The 14364-nt window shown below is 36.4% G+C and overlaps 1 protein-coding gene and 1 long non-coding RNA gene across 2 annotated transcripts in view; both read right to left on the bottom strand.

Annotated features, from left to right (window-relative positions):
* The window catches only part of LOC146463142 (lectin-like), a 65785-nt gene that overhangs the window by 15187 nt on the left and 36234 nt on the right, over positions 1–14364 (bottom strand). Inside the window, exon 4 of the mRNA XM_085084813.1 lies at positions 12444–12536. Coding sequence (XP_084940939.1) covers positions 12444–12528 — 85 coding nt within the window. The 5' untranslated portion in view covers positions 12529–12536. The remainder of the gene's footprint in view (positions 1–12443; positions 12537–14364) is intronic.
* LOC146463143 (uncharacterized) lies at positions 10175–12233 on the bottom strand. The gene is made up of 2 exons (XR_014856968.1): positions 12024–12233; positions 10175–11126 (listed from the first exon to the last, which is right to left on the bottom strand). It is a non-coding gene; the product is annotated as an uncharacterized LOC146463143 (long non-coding RNA).

Below are 14364 nucleotides of genomic sequence, written 5' to 3'. Positions count from 1 at the left end.
AAATAGACTTGACCCTAAGTCCCCAGTAGGCTTTAACTACATGTACGTCACGTTTATTGCATTCTGAAGTTTAGAAGGAAGTTTTTTGAAAAAATTGTAACTCAGTCAAAATTTCGCAGAAAACAAAAGTTAGACATTGACTTTGTTATCTACAAATGGAACTTCAATATGTAAACCATTCAAGCTCTTTGAATAAGGAATGACGTTTTGGCAGCACCGGCAATGTATAGATAAATTGTAGAGTCCCCAAAGGTAAATTGGGTAGTTTTGAGGTCACCATGTAAACCGTCTCGCCAATAACGAAAAAAATCGCATTGAGCTCAGTAAATGTGATAGTTGTGTACAGGATATAATGATTGATGTTCATAGAAAAAAGCAGCTAAATCAGTGAAAAGCCGAAATTTGCCTTATCCGTTCTAACGCGGACAGCCTCTTAAGCAAATTACATGACACTTGCCATTTTTTTTTTTTTCAGAAACATGTCTAACAAGAATTCGAAGTGGTATTTAGTGTTCTTGAATTTGACGTTTTTATACCCCATTTATACCAGCCGATTTTGAGTGGCGTGTTTTTCAGAGAGTGGAAAATTCCTGTTTTGAAAGTTAATCCGTGGCGATTAAGCGTCCTTTTAACAGATATGCACTCGTAATGAACCTTTATTGCCGAGCTCACCAAAACAAAGAAAGCCGCGTAACGCAGATGTCGTGGTCAGATTCCTGGCTGAACCACTCAGCTTTTTGTCAGGGTGGGAGTAGGGAAACTTGCGGAAGAACAAACACCTCTCAAATTACTGTAGAGACTCATGGTTTAAAAGCCACACACCCACACACGAACAAACACAAAACAATTTCTCGAGTTTGTGTCTCCAACACCTTTTATTTGACTTATTGTTGACCTTAACTTGTTATACAAGTTGAATGGAGGCGACTGCCAGTCTCCTTTCAATATACCTTGAGTCGATTAGGACGATTAGTTGATAACTAAAAAACGCCTTAACAAAGCCGCGTTTACCCTGAACTTAGTTACTTTAATTAAAGCCCACGAAAACACTAGTCTTACAGCTTTACGCTAATAGCCAATCAGTTTAAATAAGTCGTGTTAATAATTAAACCCCATCACTAAACTTCATGTTTAGAAGGAGATGGCCACCCTAAATGGACTTCTCGCAAAGAATAACTGGAGACAAAAATGCCATATCAAAAGAACAATGAGAATCATCCCACTTTCCTCTGTATTCCTCCCGGCTACCCGTTGCTCCCAATATATTGCCACAATCTTGTTTACCGAAGGAGTTGCTTGGATTGAAAGGTGCCCATGCAGTAAACCCACCGGCTACTGGAGTGCCATCAATCCAGTAGAGCTTATCATCTTCCTGGTCTCTCTGGATTCCAATCCACGCACCACCATATGTGACTGCGTCCTGTTTCAAAACCAGGTTGACGATGAATTCGTTTTCATCTGCTGATTTAATTATGGGCAGGTCTGCACCCCGACTTTGTCAATCTTGTCGAGCAGTACTCCAAGCTGTGGTTGGAGTATCATCGATGTAGTAACACGATTCACCATGCCTCACCCAACCAGCTTCACATTCTATATAGGCATTAAATAAAACAAATAAAAAAATACGTCCGATTCTGCCCCTTCTTTATATGGCATACGTCTACATCAGATCAAGAATATTCATATTATAAATCTCCGAGGTTAATATATCGCAGCAATATATTGCATAACTGCAACTATACAAAAATGTCACTCTGGGAAACGTTCTTTAAATGCTAAGAATTAATTTTGTAACTGAACTATTTCTCCACCTGCAGACGCCATAAAACGTTTAAATTTAAATATTAGTTACCCTCTCAGGGTTATAGATATTGGCCTTTGGTTTTCGTTTTATCGAAAACAGTTTTCAAGAGATCTGATTTGTATCCTAATATGAATTAACGTTCTTGCTACACTTTATCAGTTTCTTTCCAACGGCTTTTTCAGTGCAGTTCCAAATTTTGCTAATTTAGAAAATAAAGTCGCCAATTTACAAATTCAGTCAAGCTTTGGGAACAAGCAAGAGGTCATTGAATGAACGTATAATAAAAATTTAGGGTTACAAGTGATGTTTGTTTCATTACATAGTTCTTTGTTTCAAAACTATAAAACCGAGTAGCTGTGGAAGTAGCCCCTAGACATTTCACTGTATAGAAAGTGTTTTTATTTTGAAAATAACACAGAATCCAAAATCGGAGTCACACAAATGGTCGTTTTCTTATAGGGGAACAAACTATCGAAAGTTCTTAACTTAATGTTATGTAGAATGTATCATCGGAAGGCAACCGTTACTTGATGCCTAAATTCCACTGAATTTTTTGCTCCGTAATTCTGCAAAGACAGTATCACCTTCGAGCATAATGACTCCACTTAAGGTCTGCAACGACTTCATATGACGTCATAATTATGTGAGTATTGTCAAATGGTGGCCATCTTGGATTTCTGCATTTCCCCAAAACTTCATGAAAGTGCAGAAATTGCAAGTAATCAAAAACCAATAAACGAGCACTAATACAAGCAAGAAAAGTGAGAAAAAGTATTTTCTCTTCATTTCAAAAAACGGGGTTTCAATTTTCTGAAAAAACTATGTTAAAACTGGTTGCCATGGTAACATCTTAGTCAATGGCAGACCACACCAAACTTTTCCCATATAAATTTCTGAAGTTTTATGTCGTTTGCTCTAATATTAAAACAAAAAAAGTTATTCAGGTCCAAAGTCGCCGCGAGCAATATCCACCCACACCCCCCGGTTTAGATAGGGTTAAGGCTTGACCCATCTAATAATTTGGCATTTTCTTTTGGAGGGGAAGCAGATGTCCATTCTACTCTAAAATTGACAAACAGTTTGATATCGGTATCCTTATTGATCCTAAATATTTTAACAACAACTTGTAATGATCGTAATCTGTATTCAAAAGTGGCGTTCAGAAAGCTACATTAAATCGATCTTTTTGTTGCTTTTTCTTTCCAAGAAAGTTCTTTAACATGTCGCCTTTTAATGACGCCCACATACTACCAGTAACAGTAAATTAGAGGGAAAAAGGCTGAATTACTAAAATGATAGATAGTATGCCAAAGCTGTCTCCTTTCAGGTCCCCAACAAGAAGTTATTACGTCATATGACGTGCTAATTAGGTCATGATTGTCAAATGGCGGCCATCTTGGATCCGCTATCTTGGATCTGTGAATTTTCCCAAAACTTCAGGAAAACGCCAAACTTGAACGAAAAGTAACCAAAACCAATAAAAAAACACTAATATAAGCTAAAAACATAAAAGTTACAGGATGAAGAGTGATTTTAGTTATTCTTTATTTTCAAAAGGGATTTTCTATTTTCTGAAAAAAAAAAAACGTCTGTCAAATATTTCTTGCCATGGTAACATCAACACTAACCGACCACACCAATTTTTTTTTTTGCAAGATAAATTTCTGCAAAAGTGCTGAAGTTTCAGGGGATTTGATGGGATATTAAAAAAATGTTGTTCAGATTCAAAGTCGCTGCGGGCACAATCCCACCTGGTCTAGATCGGGTTAAAATCTCTTTTCGGTTCTTTGAGGATGAATTAAATAACCATGTCCTAAGTTACTTGAGATTGTATTCATGGAAAGCTTTCTTCACGTAAAGAAGATAATCTCACTCTCGATGCTCTCTCACTCTTTCCTATCTGGTTCGGGTGGAGGACTTGGAGGGGAAGCGCACTGTTCAGTCATTGCGGAAAGCTCATCGAGTAGCGTCAAAACCTGTTTCCTGAATTTCTTGAACCTCTTTTTTCTAACCAGTTGTGTAATCTCGTTTATCTTCTCCTCTATCTGTTCCTCGATGCCAGTCCCGTCACTCCCGTCATTGACGTAGGTTAAAAACAAATTTTCGCTCAATCCTATGAAAAATAGAAATGATAATTATGCTTTTATCATTACTTAGTTATGCTTCTGATCTAATAACAATTGAAAATAAGAATTTTTCCCGTTTTTTGTTTCTTTTTGCTTTGCCCATCACTACCCGCCTATGCACTGGAAAATCTTTGCAAGGGCTACCCACTCCAAAACCTATTATAAGCAACGGTTAGGCAGCAAGTTAAAAACCTGTTCACCGGCTTCTTGCCGGGAATTCTACTGCTGTGCTTCACAAAGTAGCTAAAATACAGATTTGAAATATTTCCAGTCTTTGAAAAAGGATCCTGGTGTGGATCGACAACGCTAAATGTAATACCAACCGTAAATGTAACACACATTAACACTAAATGTAATACCAACCATAAATGTAATAAACTTTAACGCTAAATGTAATAAATTTACCAACCGTAAATGTAATAAAACTTAACGCTAAATGTAATAACCGTGTCAACCTTTGAATAGGGCAAGGGATTCTTAGCTTTTCATGCCAATTGTCGGTCGCTTTTTTGTGAGGTGCCCCATATAGAGGTCAGAATTAGCCTTTAAGGCCATAATAGACAGTCCGCAATGGATTAACGCATGGGTATAGCTTCTTTACACTGGAACAGGCTCGTGGTTTTACGTAAGGGCTATCAAATGGAGAAATCAAAACAAGAATTAAAACCAATATAGGATAATTATTAAGAATCTTGTTGTTGTCGAAGTTTTCACTTTTTTGACTGCCAAGAAATGATTTTGACGTTAATCAGGTCGTTATAATATTCTTCACGTTTGTTGTGTTTCGATGCTATTTGTGTTGACCAAGAAAGTTCAATTCATATTTCATATTATACATTTCAAATGACTCATAGTTTTTCTTAATGATCAATAATTAATTACAGTTTTTATAGAATTTGTTCCAATATAAGATTTGTTTCTGATTCTTTGTTATAGACTTTTTACAGTTAACACTAAAAAGTACGAAAACTAGCTTTTGCAGAGGAACATATTTAAAATTAAATCATTTTTCAGGGAAAAATAATTCGAGGAAGGGTCATATTTCCTTACTCATAGAAAAATATGGTAGACAAACTCACAAAAAAAGACCAAGAAAATGAAAAAAAAAATAGCCAAGAAAATCGCTTGTAGAAGGTTGAGAATCCTTTGCCCTATTCAAGAGGTTGACACGGTTATTACATTTAGCGTTAAGTTGTCTTACATTTACGATTGGTAAATTTATTACTTTAGTGTTAAAATGTATTACATTTACGGTTGGTATTACATTTAGCGTTGTTATTACATTTAGCGGTGATACAGATGACATTATAAACGGATATTAACAAGGATAATAATGGAGAACACGCACTGCGCTATTTAATGTAAATTCTCTTTACTGACTTCCATACATTTTTTTAATGTAAAATAGGGACCCTCGACAATGTACCCTCCACATTCAAAAAATACCCTCGACACTTAAAACATTACCCTCGGCCCTCGACTCTCGACAAAAAAGTAGACTCGGTAGAGATCATCCATACTTCGTAGCATGAAACGTCAACAAGTTAAAGACCTTTTTTCAACCGTCCGCTTCCAGCTGACAATATCTGCCTGCATTTGCTCCATCGTTGAACTCCACTTGGAAAATCACTCTGTTTATTTCTTATTTGCTATTTGGTCACGTTGAGCACAATGGTTACCACCGTTTTATTTAGTAGTAATTTTGTAAATCAAATACAATTACCTGTTTGTTTGTGTGGTTTTTTTTTTATCTTTTTTCCGAAAAAAGTTTCCATTACATAAATAGAGGATATTACATGACCGCGCGGAGATACGAAATTTCTTTTCGAGTGTTGAAAAATATTTCACGAGTGAGCGAAGCGAATGAGGGAAATAATTTTCAACACGAGAAGAGAAATTTCGTATCTCCAAGCGGCCATGTAATGTTCTGTTTATTATATTAACACCAATGAAATACCAACTCATTGCAAAAGGCGCGATTTATTATGAACCATAGCAGCGGTGATCTATTCACGTGTGAAGATAACATGTTAATTTCACGTGTGAAGATATCATGTTTTCGCGCGAAAGCTCACCTGGTATTTCATTGGTGTTTATATAATAAATAGAGGATATTACATGGCCGCGCGGAGATACGAAATTTCTCTTCGAGTGTTGAAAAATATTTCACGAGTGAGCGCAGCGAACGAGTGAAATATTTTTCAACACGAGAAGAGAAATTTCTTATCTCTAAGCGACCATGTAATTTTCTTTTTATTATACAAAATCCTCACAATACAGCAAAATATGCTTTGTTCTTTATTTCAAAAACTAAGGTTTGAAATAGAGTACATAAGCTTACAGTCAGTTGTTTATTTGTATCAATGGTAAACCAGGCCAATGTCAATACAAAGTAAGACTAAGCGAAAAAGCCACAAATAAAATCTATATAAATGCGAAACGGATAAACAGGTAGGTCCCTGGTATAAACTAATGGCATATTAGATATGGTAAGAAATTTGGCTTACAGTAACAAGTAAATCTGAACATACCGTCCTAGCTTTCATCGCTGCTTTCAACTACCCTCACACAACTCGACGTCGTACGCAGTTTTCCTCTTTGTATTCGGATTTTCTTGTTCTTCTACGAATTCGATCAGTTTCTAATCTGTGATCTCAACAAATCTGCTTCAGCTTGTCCCCATTTTAGAATAAACCTTCGACTCGCGAAAAGACCAACTCAAAAACTCTCAAAAGACCAAACGACAGCCAAACGGCGGAAACCCTTCGGAAAACCACGAGTGCTTGACAGCGCGCGAAAATACTGCGAGCTGATTGGTCAAAAATGATATCACACATGTGTGGATAAAAATGATATCGCCACTGGCGGGATAGCGTTTTTATCGATTTGCTACCACTTGGTATACCACTAAATTTTATATGATAAAAATTAGTTATGCAGTGCTTTCTAATGGTATACCGTGAATATCCCACTCGTGACTTGATTTTTCTTTCTATACTAAGAAAAATCAAGTCACTCGTGGGATATTTCACGGTAATCTCGTACCCAGATCTCCCACGGTCAGGCGGAGGGGAGATCTGGTAAAGTTCGATTTGAGGCCCGGAATACGGGCCTGCCCATCATCCTTTGTCCACCGTGCTGCTCGTAACTGTGATCATTCCTGGTGAGGTTTTCGCTTTCGAGGGTGCTCTTCGGAACGTTCTTCGGTCGAGAGGACAACAAAACTTGAAACTTAAACCAAAACGAAAAAGGCATCGGGAGAGATTGCAATCAACAAGCGCGGTAAATCACTTTTTTACTAAGATTAGTTCCTACCCTTTGTGACCATCTAGACCATCTTTGTAATGAAAACTGTTCCAAGAACAAATCCATCGTAATTGTGCTTTCTCCACTCAAGATCAACGTGCTTATCGACGATCAATTAAAAAGACTTAAGTCAACCGGAGTAAGCTGTACCAGTTTTCGCCTTAGATGGTAACTGTATTGAAGATACTGTAATTTACAGGCAGGGAAATGTCACATAATTTTTGTGCACCCCAAGGTAAAGGTAGCAACAGACAGTGCAGAGAGTTTTTGTTGTCGAAGCTTTATCAGAAAAATTTTGTGGTCGTTGTTGTAGATGAGGCACAATAGAGTTACTGATTGGCATCTTGGTGTTAAATTTCGCATTGCAAAGTCAAATGGTTCATGTCATATTTTCATTTGCAAAGTTTCAGAAATTGTGGTCTACCAGTGATACGTAAAAATCATTTCTTCTCTTTGTAGTCTTTCAGCTGATTTGGTCACACAAATTCTCCTTCTTCCATAAGTTAATGGTTTAAATTTCCAAACCAAATGGATTGTGTAAATGCGGCAGGTTTCTTTTACAGGCCAAAGGACACAACTCAAGGTCACTGTAATAATATAATTTTATATGAACCAGCTAAACAGGGCCTCCTCCTTCCTACAACAACTGTCCACTCCTATAACACCAGAAATTCTGCCAAGCTTAATTTCCACCGACCACAAGTTAGAACTAACATAGGCAAATTTACTTTTAAGTACTCTGCTTCTGTCATATGGGAAACTGTCCCCATGGCATTGAAAAAAACAAAAACTTTTAACAGGTTTAAGAAACTTTATAAGGTCCACCTGATCTCTTGTCAATCAAATAATATATGTTCTGTTTAATGATCAAATATAATAGTATGTAACTATCTAATAATAATAATAGAGTTAAAAATAATAATAATAATAATAATAATAATAATAATAATAATAATAATAATAATTGTCTGCTTATATTTTGATCTTTGTTGTCGCTGCTGTTGATGTGTTGTCCTTTTCCTTTCTTTTTGTTTGTTGTTGTTGTTGTTTGTTTGTTTGTATGTTGTTTTTTTGCTTTTTTTTTTGTTTTTATTTATTTATTGTTTTGTTCTTCTTTTATTAAGCTTGTCCTGTTTAGATTTCTTGCTCGGTTCAGTATATCTCGAACATACCTTAATTTACACAAATGTAATTCTCTCTTGTACATCCTAGGCTCTACAAACATTTCCTACATTTTCTAATATCTCAATAAAGCTCAGTGTCATTTCTTTGTTTACTTAAAAGTAGGTGGTGGTCAGCTAGAAAGCCTTTGCTACTTTGACCACCACACACATTTTATAATTTGTACTGTATTTATTTTTATCTTGTAATCATTTGTTGTAATACTTTTCTTTCTATGTTAATGTTGTGTAAATAGTGTGAAATAAATGAACCATGAACCATCCTAGCCCTAACACCATGATACTGTCTTGGTTATATACCAGCAAACCAGAAAGACCTGTCCGTGTAAATAGTAGGCGCCCAATTATGTCCAACATTAAAATACCGAGTACACCCTTGCTGTTTTAAAGGGTTTTTTTTTTTTCTCAAAAATGGAAGTTTGAATTTCTTTTGGGAAATGGAGGTACCACATCTGGATTTGGGATCTGAAGAATGTTTGGTTACTTGCAACATGTGAGCAAACAGAGCAAGTCCCTATGAGTTTCCCATTAGGGTTTTATTTGGTAGTGATGAGCTTTCCATTTCAGTGGTTCTTGATTCACCTTTATCACATAACACTTGAAAAGTTTTCAGCTGAAATTTATGTTAAGTTTAGGGGACATGCCCCCTCGACTGCTTCTTTGATGACAAGTTAATAAAGGTTATAATTTTACACATAGGAGTCCACAGACTCGAAAATTAGAACCACATAATACACAAGTCCAATAATATTTGACTCTTGATATGAAGAACAAAGGTCATTATCTGCATTAGATTTGCAAGGCACAATGAGCTGCTTAAATAATCATTGTTGTACTGAGCATTGCATTATTTGTACATGCATAGAGGATGATACACTAAGAATAATACAAGGTTCTTTATGTCCAAAGCAGCTATCTTGGTGCTTGGACACTCACCTCTGATGGGATCCTTGATTTCAGCAAAAAAAAAATAACAATAATAATAGGAAGGTGTGAAGGTCTTTTGGGCTCATAAAAGTAGCAAATGGCAGATAAATAGAAAACAAATAAAAAAAAAATATTTCCACTATTTGTTTTCCTGTGCATGTCTGTGTGTTCTAATGAACTGTCACCCATTTCTGCAGCAAAACAACAGCTTTCACAGTAAGCTGATCTTCAGTAACCATGAATTCCTAAGTATTCCTTAACCATGGCCTTCCATAGCCAGGAAACAACATTTAGTCAAACTGTCAGACACAAACCCACTGCAGAGAAGTGGTGGGGAAAAGAAACTTTGAAAACAGTGTCTGTCTTGGATGAAAATTCCTTGTTGATGCCAATTCCTTGAGCAAAAAAAATTTTCTTGTATTGATATTTGCACCCATGTCAGGTCCTAACTTTTCTTAATATTAAGACCAGCAACACAAAATTATGTTCAAGGACTTTTCACACAAGTACACAAAAAATATCAGAACAGTGAACCTTGAACCTTTAAGCCCCAGTAGTGATCAGTATCAAAATTTCTCCTAATATTTATCAATACACAATCAAGGAGAGGTCATGAGATCACCAGTGGTGAAATTTCTTGATATTTCAACAACCTCCCTATAATGCTACTATGAAAAATGGACATGTAGAGACCAGTGAGGAGAAACTGTATGTTGACACTGAGGCTTAAAGGTTAAAAGCTAATAAATACAGAGCCATATTGTTGGTGATTATCGCAGCTTCTTTTATGCTTCGTCCTTCCACCACCCCATGCGTCAAAAAGGGCTTAGTTACTTGAGAATCCCTTTTTATTCAGCCTTCTCATTATCCATTTTCTGGTAATTATATTGTCTTATTCTAATGGAAAGAATAACAACATCCCAGTGAATGACTACAGTTTTTTCTTAATTAATTGCATCTTTGTTCAGGGGGCACAACTTCAGAGTACAGCAAACGAGGAACACTTTCCTCAGTATTCCCTACAGCGAAGATTGTTGTCATGACAACAACAGCAACAGAAAAACAACCAAACTACAATCATACAAAGTTTGAATATGAAAGATTCATGGAGTACTACAAAGGCCCTCCTATCTTAACACAAAGTAATGTTGACCAGTTTGATTACATATTTTCGCCCATAGCAGATGAACTTATCACCACCAATGTCAAAAATTAAGCCTGTCAGCCTATTATTTACTCATCATTAGTACTGTGTGGATTTGGGCTTTTTGGGTGGAAAGCTTGGGGATGACCAGTTCTACCTTACTCCCCAAATTCCTCAAAATGCACTTTTGGCTCAGTCTCATTCTCTACAGACTGACAATGAATATTATTTGCCACAATCTTTGGGGATGGGGTTTGATTCTCATTGTGTTGGAAGGATAATAATTTATTCATTTTGGTCTTCCACAAACCATGGAAAGTTTTTTCCAAGAAAGTGGAAGAGATGGGAAGCCTGCTACATCAAAACTTTACTTTAACAACAATCATATTGGTGCAAATATTGAAGAAATGCAACCCATCATGACAGATTAGTGTAAATACCCCAGAAATCTGTGCAGGGGAAAATTTTTGCTTATAACCACTTTGGTTTTGGCTTTTATGTGAGAAATGCAGCTGTTGTGATATCTGTTGTCCGAAATGACTGTCATTGCTCTTAATTATGTGTTGAGCTGTGTCCAGCTGTTTTAGCCCTTGAAGATATTCACATCACTGATAGGAACTTTAGGAACTTGCTTCTCCCTAGAAATCAGGTGGAAGAAATTAAGGCAGAGTTAACAAGAAATAAAGGAGAAACTGAGGCCAGTGATAACTATTTGTATCAGAGAATGTGCTAAGGATTAACAATGGAAGTAGTAAATGAAGTGTGTTTAGTACTTCAAGGACTCCATACTAATGATAAAATAATGGAGAAATTCCCCTATCTTGAAGAAAAGAACAATGGCAAAAAGATTCTAAAAACTATAAGTGATGTCAAATCCAAAGAGGCATGTCCTCCTTTTAAAACTACTTCTTTTCTAAAGCCTATCACAAGCATAGACCTGCAAAACATTAGGTGGTGCAGACATGTAAACCAATGTCCCCATTTTTATTTTAGAGGAAGGCTAGTTTTATATTTTGGATCCAAATTTTTTTTAACTCAGTAGGTGGGAGAGAGGGGATAAAATTAAACTAACTACACTTACATAAAGAGCCCTAATCGGTTCAGACAAGGTGTTCTCTGTTGTAGTACGGGTTTCATTACTATTATTTTGGCGGTCATAAGTCAGACATTTTTCATTTCTCTTAGCTGAGGGGTGGGAGGGATATTGATCTCACCAGCAGATGAATAATAATATTGTGTGGACACTCTATCAATTTCTCCAAAGTCCTTAAGAGATGTTGTATGGATCTTGAAGGAATAAGCACACTGGTCTGAAAGGACTAATATTATATTATGAAGTCTCTTACTCAAAGTCCAGTTCAATTTATAGAAGGAAAATAGTCTTTTAGCAGAAGACAAAAACTGAAAATATGCTAGCAAATGCGGCGCGCGTGTTCAGGAACTCAAGGTAAAGTATTTTGGGTAAATAAATAATCATTTTAAAAAAAATCATTTTTTGTCAAGAAATACCAAAAAAAAAAAAATATATGACCTACCTCCATTTTATCCCCAAAAGTAAGCAAGCTTATATCCATCGTGTTGGAAACTTGTGTAATTTGGCAAGGCCGTTTGAACGTTACTGCAAACTCTTTTCGGCTAAAGTCGCTGTTGTCTTCCGAAAAAACAATTTCTCACTGTTCTCTCCCCACACAAAGGGCATGTATGTATTAAAACGTCGCATGACAATCTTAATCGGAGCGAAAACTTTTCCGAACCAAACACAGAAGGAAAGAGCCAATCACAGAGCAGATAAGAATGAGGCATTCTTAATTCTGGTAACCAACCAGAAATGGCGTTATATCGAACTTTACCAGATCTCACATTTCGACATTCCCGAACCGACGACTGAGATCGGGGTACGAGATTAATTTCACGGTATACCACACGAAAGCATTGCATAGCTAGTACGTGCATACCTCCAGACTCGTCAGGCTGCTTCGCATCCGTTGCCTCTAGCAACGCGATAAAGAACATTATAAATACGGCTTCCTTTATGGCCATCTCTGATTCTGCTGAACAAAACAACGCAGATCGTGAGTGGTTGGTTTTGAAATTGTCGTTTGACGGTAATTAATCTTATATGTTCACCAATACATCGTACTTTTATAAAACCTGTTTGACTGATTTGTACGAGGTCTGGTAGGAAACATTCGATACTTATTGCTATCGCCTTCATCGCAAATTTTCTAATGAGTCACAGCTCTCCAATTTAATAATTCCATTCGATTCATCTTTCAGTATTACAGTAATAATTCCCCTGTGTTTTCAAATGGGGAGTTGACTTGTACTGGTAACCATGTCCTGCCCTAATAATTACAAAAAAATCTTATAACATTTAACTGTAAACCCGTCCTCTCCAGGGCTCGGTTGTTCGAAAGTCGATTAAAGCTAATCCCCGATTAAACGTTGACCGAGGTTTCCATCTCGCTTGCTAAAAATGTTTTTAAAATCTAATTTTAGCTATAATGGTCAAGAAAAGTCAACGTCAAAACTCAAGAGCAAAAATCTTTTGTAAGTATACTTAAACTCGAATCAAAGATCACGTTGACCCGGGATTAGCTTAATCGGGCTTTAAACAACTGGGCCTCGGCGATTTATCGGTCTGAAAGGAATTTAATTCTATTTTTCCCCCCTAATTAGTTTTCCTTCCATATTTTTCCTATTTGATAATTTGGTAATTTCACATCTTGGATGAAGGTCTCAAAATCATTTCGTTGTAGAATATTTCGGCCTGATGTATACAATACAACTACAACAACAACAAGTGGTTTTTATTAGCCTCACTACAAATTACTCTAGCTCTTGACACGTAATATACAATAGCTACTACAAATTACAATAAATTACAACGCATTAGGGATGAGATGTGTGTAAAATGTTGAGTCGTGGCGATAAATGAACCTTGCGGTTTTCGGGTTATTCCCCCGCCTTTAACATGCAAAACAAATAAGATTAAAGGGACTGATAGAGACAAGTAAATAGGGTGCAAACACAGGGAGACAGACTGAACTATATGAGCATCATTACGTGTACAACAAATTTATAAATACATCAAATGTATAAATACAGAGAAATGCAGCTTCCTTTAGTAAATACACTGGACCGCGGGTAACGAAAGCTTATCGAAGCGGGTAGTAGTGAGACAAGAAGAAGATAAACAATACATTAAAGGGACACTAAAACAAGTGAGGGAGTAGAATATACTAAGAGAATGAAGTGATTACTTTATGAAATAAATAAATAAATAAATAAATAAATAAATAAATAAATAAAATGATTGAATGAATGAATGCAGGAAGGAAGGAAGGAAGGAAGGAAGCAATGAATGAATGAATGAATGAATGAATGAATGAATACAAACAGTGGATGTAGTATTGAATGTTGAATCCTTTACTTTCTATCAGCTTGCGAATCCTTGTTATTTCACACTAGTACCCAGATGTTCCCTTCCCTTTACACTATTATGGCGGAAATATTTATCTGACACAAATTTTATTTTATACCTAATTTTCGAGAAGGCCTAGTTTCAAGAAATCGAGAGACTAGCAGTTGCAAGGCTTTACTTTCGCCTTTAAAAAATGCAAATGCTACAGATGTTGCATTTTTAAAATTATAGTTATTTTTAATGCGATTTTCCAGTTCTTACGAGTAGTTATTACAGAGGAAGAAATCTAAGCAAATGACTATTGCTTAATCACATTTTGCAGTCCCAAAATTCTCAAAAGGCAAAGTCAACAAAAAAGGGAGGGAGGGGGTGGGATTAAAGGTGACGGGAGGAAGTAGATTTAGACCACCCCCCCCCCCCCCCCACATATCACACCTCTCCCCGCATCCGCT

Source organism: Pavona decussata, unplaced genomic scaffold (genome assembly GCF_977016875.1).
Source record: "Pavona decussata unplaced genomic scaffold, jaPavDecu1.1 SCAFFOLD_180, whole genome shotgun sequence".
NCBI classification, from domain to species: domain Eukaryota; kingdom Metazoa; phylum Cnidaria; class Anthozoa; order Scleractinia; family Agariciidae; genus Pavona; species Pavona decussata.
This window is presented reverse-complemented; position numbering and strand designations above follow the sequence as displayed.